The sequence below is a fragment of the Marmota marmota genome, unplaced genomic scaffold (assembly GCF_001458135.2).
Source record: "Marmota marmota marmota unplaced genomic scaffold, marMar, whole genome shotgun sequence".
In the NCBI taxonomy this organism is placed as follows: domain Eukaryota; kingdom Metazoa; phylum Chordata; class Mammalia; order Rodentia; family Sciuridae; genus Marmota; species Marmota marmota.
This window is the reverse complement of record NW_026000079.1, coordinates 4,357,216-4,362,823: the sequence shown is the minus strand read 5'-3', so window position 1 is coordinate 4,362,823 and position 5,608 is coordinate 4,357,216. Positions and strand designations below refer to the sequence as shown.

The window sequence follows — 5,608 nt, the reverse complement described above, 5'->3', positions numbered from 1 at the left end:
TCCAGCTTGTCCCTAAAGACCCATGACAAGGGGATGTTTCTCTGACAAGGAACTTCTCAACAGTTCTTGAAGCCATCTCCAAGCCCCTCTACAAATAATGCCACGCACCGCCCATTCCTTCATCATTCAGTCAGTCGTCCACAATGGCCAGGTCCACGTCGGGCACCAGTGAAGAAGCTTGTGGACCAATGGCTATTGGGACACAGTGGTAGACTGACGTGGACTCAAGTAAGTCCACAGGAGGTGACCCGGCCAGCAGATGCTCCACCAACAGTAGGTGTGTGTTTGGGGAGAGGAGGGGCGGGATGAAGAAGAGGAGCCATCCACATACCAGGGTATTAAGGTAATTTGAATTTTCCAAGGGCCACAGCTGTTAACAGATTGTGTTTGGAATACAGCTCTAAATCAGTGACCTCAGTTTCATGTTATGTTGATTGGAGAAAATTGTTGGTACAAGAGCCCCCAGGGAACCCTTGTTTTATGTTCTCAGAAAAGAGGAGCCCCATGGCAGGGAGCATCTTCAGAATCTGACCAGGGAGGCAGGCATACCTGAGCAGTGCCCAGAGGCATCCTCACGGCCTCACCCATCAGGGTACCAGGCCAAGTCACTAAGCCGCCCTGAGACCTCCTCGGAGTGAAAGCAACTGAGTTCAAAAGACAGGTCGGCATTTTTAGCTTTGATCTGCCTCTCTTAGACCCTGGCCCACGGAGTGACGCTGAACTAAATAAGTCCCTTATTTCTACCGATGCTCATCGGCCTCTTCCTGTCTCTTACCAGTGCTTAGAAATACCTACGGTTAATTCCCAGAGCCCTTTCAAACATGAAGCAGCTTCATTCTTACTTAAGAGTCTGCATCTGAGCTACGATTAGGACTCACCCACAAGGCAGGGCTTTTTCCTTATCTCCCATCTCTCCTCATGCGAAGCTGCCCCAGAACCGTGAGGGGACCCAGTGCCAAGCAGGGAAGTCTGAGCTTCCCGTCCTGCCTTTCATCATTTTCCTAGCTGGGCTTAATTTCCCCCAGGGGAAATAGAAGGCTTTAAAACAAAGGGAAGGTGGGCTTTCTGTGTAGGATTCTTTGTTCCCCTTTGGTGAGTTGGTTCACCTCTCACAGCCTCAAATCCCTAGGCATCCCCGAGAGGTGGGGACAAAGGCTCTCGGAGATCCATTAAACCCCGTGGCTTATATCTCACCCTGAGGAGTTCCCTGCCTATCGGTGAAAGTAGGCTTCACCCTCAGCTCCTCCAACGACAGACAGGATGGGAATCGATTAGATCCTCCATGTATTAATATGATCATGGGAACCGCCATGTATTTTTTGAATGAAGAAAAGCAATACGATCACAGGAACCGTTGGTTTGAGCAGGCACATCCCTGACCCTCAAGAGCCCCCAGGGGAACCGTCAGACAGGAGAGGCAAACATTGCAGCCAGGAGGTCTCCAGTGCTGGGGCTCAGGCAGAAGTGGGCAGGCGGTGGGAGAGGACTTAACACTAAGCACCCCATGAATGAGCTTGGGTGGAGGCAGTTAGCAAAGGCTTCCAGGTGTTCCGGTAGGGGACAGAAGGAGGGAAGGGCCATGTCCCCCTGACCGGGTGGAGTAGAGAATAAAATGTTATCCCAGAAGAGGGATTAGTCGTTGAAAATTAATGAAATGGGAGAAGGGTGAAGGTGTGGGTGGTGAAAGCCAAGCAGGTTTTCCCAGACTAGCAACCAACCAGGGAGGGGTGGGGCTGGGGAGGGGGGCAGGTCAGTAATTCTGAACGTGGATGGCTCAGTGAGTGAGGAGAAAGATGCCAGAAATGGACAAGAAGACCTTGGACCTCCCCAGAGGATGCGAGGAGTCTATGATCAATCGGCTCCTTACTCTAGCACCCACCTGGGCCAGCCAGTGATGCCCACCTGGACTCCTCCTCTCCCCTTCCCCTTCCCACCTGTATTCCATCCCACAAGGCGGGGAGAGCAACGATCTCAGTGAGAAAGATAGCAGGTGGCAGGGCCCCTGGAGGACTCCGACCTCCTCCAGATCCGACTCATTCAACCTTCCAGAGGCCACCTGTGTCTGGGGGGGGGGGCGGTGGCAGTGGGACCCGGATGACATCATCGTCAGACCTCCAGGGCCATTAAACCAGGTGGGCGTTTTCATCATGAAAGCTGAGTCAAAGGGTGACAGAGGGGCGGGGAGTGAGTCATGTGTGACAGGCAATTCTGCTTCCTGGAGGAGAGCTGTCCATCTTATAAAAGCCAGCTGGCTCTCGCCTTCACAGCGACCCGAGTGGCGAGACAGACCGCTCTTCTCTGAGCACCAGGTGAGTCTCCGATGGCAACCTATTTGAACTTACTGTTTATTTTTGCATTTACTGGAGACTGGACAAGACGAATGTACGGAAGAAGGTTGGTGCAGGGTATTGACTAGAGTTAGAGAATACCTTTATTTTAAATTAGAGCACAGTTTGAGTCTGAAGGGAACTTAGAGGTGGCTGAGTCTGTCACCTCAGCGGACAGCCGTGGAACTGGGGGTCAGAGAAGGAAAGGGAGCCCACAGGAAGTTCATAGCAGGACAAGGGCTCAGGCTCAGGTCTACATCACAGCTTTCTCTGATGTGATACTTACTGAGGAAATTTTAACTCATCTCGTGGATCTCTATTGAGCGCCTATTGCATTTAAGACAGCAGCTAGGCACGTTAGATAAACAGACCAATATGGAACTTACCAAATTGACAACCTATCACGGAAGGTGATGCAGGCAGATAAAGAGCTGCGGTGCAAGGTAGATGGTATTTTAAGGAAAGCAGGGAAGGGAAGGACTACAGGGGTTGGGAGACCATTGGTTAAAAAGAGCTCTTGGTGGTGGCCTGTGACGTGAGCCATGATGGAGGAGTATTTGACAGGCAGACATGGGATGGAGACTGTGCATTCTTATAGGAAACTGCAAGCAAATACCAGAACCAAAACCCAGGGACTTGGGTTAACATAGAGCCCCACTACAGAGTCTCATAGCTTTCCAAGTAGAATCCGGAATGAATAGACCACAGCCACTTCAGTGCTGCCACTCCCCAGACCGTCCGCCCTGTGTCTCCCCGAAGCCAGCTTTCTTCAGGCACTTTTCAAGGAGGGCTGTAACCTGTCTGGGGAAGAAGCTGAGGAATGAGCCCCACTGAAATGGGGCAGAGCAGACTGCCTTTACGCTCCTCCTCTTGAGAGGTCCCAGAAACCACCAGAGTACATTTTCAAATGTAGGGGTCAGGGAGGGGAGAGGAGAGGCTCTCTCCTTGAAAGGGTCCCGGAATGAAATCTACTGGGCACTGAACTTGGCTTCGTCTCTGTTGCATTGAGAAACTGAGTCAGCTCTTCTGTCTCCAGGCCCAGCCGTCACTGAAGCATGAGTTCCGAGCAGCAGAAGCAGCCCTGCGCCCTACCCCCTCAGCTGCAGCAGCACCAGGTGAAGCAACCTTGCCAGCCTCCACCCCAGGAACCATGTGTCCCCCAAACCAAGGAGCCCTGTCACACCAAAGTGCCTGAGCCCTGCCAGCCCAAGGTGCCTGAGCCCTGCCAACCCAAGGTGCCTGAGCCCTGCCAGCCCAAGGTGCCAGAGCCCTGCCAACCCAAGGTGCCAGAGCCCTGCCCCTCGACAGTCACTCCAACACCAGCTCAGCAGAAGACAAAGCAGAAGTAACATGGTCACAGCCACACCTTGAAGAGGCAACCACTGGATGTCCCTTTTCCGTTTTGCTCAGGTGTCCCATTTTTCTGTTGACCTTATGATTAACATAAGTCATCATCCCTCCCTCTTTGAACCCCCCAAAAAGACATCCCTCACACTCTTCTATGGAAGGTTCCCGAGCCTCTGAAGGTGACTGCAAGTCTCACTGGATGAGTAGGTCTTCCAGGGGCTCAGGGTTAATCTGAAGAGGGATGTTGGGAGGGGTCAAGGGACTCTTCCCTGTTCTGCCCTCATTAAATCACTTTTAACTCCACAACTGGCTGTGTGTGTGTCTGTGGATGATCCAACCTTCCATGCTCTCTTTGCACGAAGCAGGACCTAGTACAGTAAAGGCTGTGGTCAGATTTCAGGGGGATGTTGGCCAGAGACTGATTGGAGGATCCGTCTGCCCAGAGAAATCCAAGCCACCCTAAATGACCACCCTAAATCTTAATATCTCAAATAATTAATCCACCCTAAATCTTAATATCTCAAATGGTTAACAAATAATAAAACACAAACACTCAGAAATATATCTACAAAAGCGAAGCCCCTGGTAGATCTAGTCCACATGGGTTCTTGAACAAGACAAAGACAAAATGGCTCTGGTGGTTTATTTAAGGGGGTACCTCAAAGCCAGGGGTAAGGTTTCAAGGGCGGAGTCTTGCTTTGTGATGACTTGCAGTCAGCAGGTTGATTGACATCTTGGCAGGTCACACCCGTATCAGGTGCTAAGTGGGACCTTAGGCAGAGCTTGAGGGGGAAGTTCACCTGCATCAGGGGGTCAGTCCCTGTGGGGAGTGCCCCCAGGGGTTCCCAGTGCCAGACTTATCCCCTCAGGAGGCTACAGTGCACACACAGCCCACACACAGCCCACAGATAGCTCGTGACAGTGCGAAGGTGGCTGAGCCTGGCGCTGAGAGCAGTGTGTGGGGGGGGTGTTCTTAGATACAGGGTACTCGCAGGTTGGCAGTAAGAGGGTGTTCAGGGCCACCCAGCCTTCTTTACTTTCAGAAGCTCCAGTAGAGCAGGGCTTTCTTCTTTCACCTGTGTAAGTCACTCCTAAGTGTATGTGGCACCTCTGACTCTGAGCCCTTGCCCCAAAATTGTCCTTCTTCTTTTTAAAAAAATAATTACAAAATAGTGCAGGTATATACTCCAACCTGATTATTTGTCTTCATTCATCTTCCCCTTTTTGCCGTCCCCTCTGCAAGGAACCACATCCTCACAGCCACACTGCCCCATGCTTACAACAGACTCCCGTACACAGAGATGGACACACACAGACACCTCCACACTCAGATGTCCCAAGTCACACAGAACACACAGACACACTCTGCCTTGGTCACCTTAGTCAGTCTTCTTTTATCAAGTTCCCACCATGAAGACACTTACTATAGCAGGAAGAAGGAGAGTGGAATCCGTAGTGCCTGCCCTAGGAGAGAGCTGCTGTTACCCTATCCCATCCCTTACAAAAAGTACCCACAGCCTTCTCTCTCCGTCCCCCTCACTCTCCCTCTCCCCCTACACACACACACACACACACACACACACACACACACGGTACTTCTCTAAATAAAACATAAAAACAAATGCATCAAATAAAAGACCAAAAAGTTCAAGCAGCTTTCAGAAGAAGAAAGACTAACAAGATAGATCAAAATCCATCATGAAATAGGGTGGACAGGTCATGACAATATAAATTTTAGGGAAATTAGAGGAATTAGTCCAGTCCACTCATTTCTCAGAATAGACAAGTATCTAGAAAGGGGAAGAGAATTATCTCAAGGCCCCCAGAAGTCCTGTTTCTGAATCACCCTGGAGCCCAGCTCTTCTGACTCTCAGCTTCCGGCTTCTCCTCTGGAGCCCTGTGTTCCTGCTGCCCCCCTGTGGTGACCAGCAGGT

General features: G+C 51.1%; 1 protein-coding gene across 2 annotated transcripts; it reads left to right on the top strand.

Annotated features, from left to right (window-relative positions):
- The first annotated feature begins 2,181 nt into the window (after positions 1–2,181).
- Positions 2,182–3,977, top strand: LOC107156645 (cornifin). 2 transcript variants are annotated; one of them, XM_015502685.2, is made up of 2 exons: positions 2,182–2,309; positions 3,364–3,977. In XM_015502685.2, the coding sequence occupies exon 2, from the start codon at positions 3,383–3,385 to the stop codon at positions 3,674–3,676; it is 294 nt and encodes a 97-aa protein (XP_015358171.1). In that variant the 5' UTR covers positions 2,182–2,309; positions 3,364–3,382; the 3' UTR covers positions 3,677–3,977. The 2 variants fall into 2 exon arrangements, with proteins under 2 accessions (XP_015358171.1, XP_048670786.1); XM_048814829.1 differs by having other exon boundaries at positions 2,281–2,394.
- Positions 3,978–5,608: the final 1,631 nt, after the last annotated feature.

Excerpts from the sequence above, each read along its gene's own strand:
- LOC107156645 (XM_015502685.2), top strand. The coding sequence starts at position 3,383 with ATGAGTTCCGAGCAGCAGAAGCAGCCCTGCGCCCTACCCCCTCAGCTG.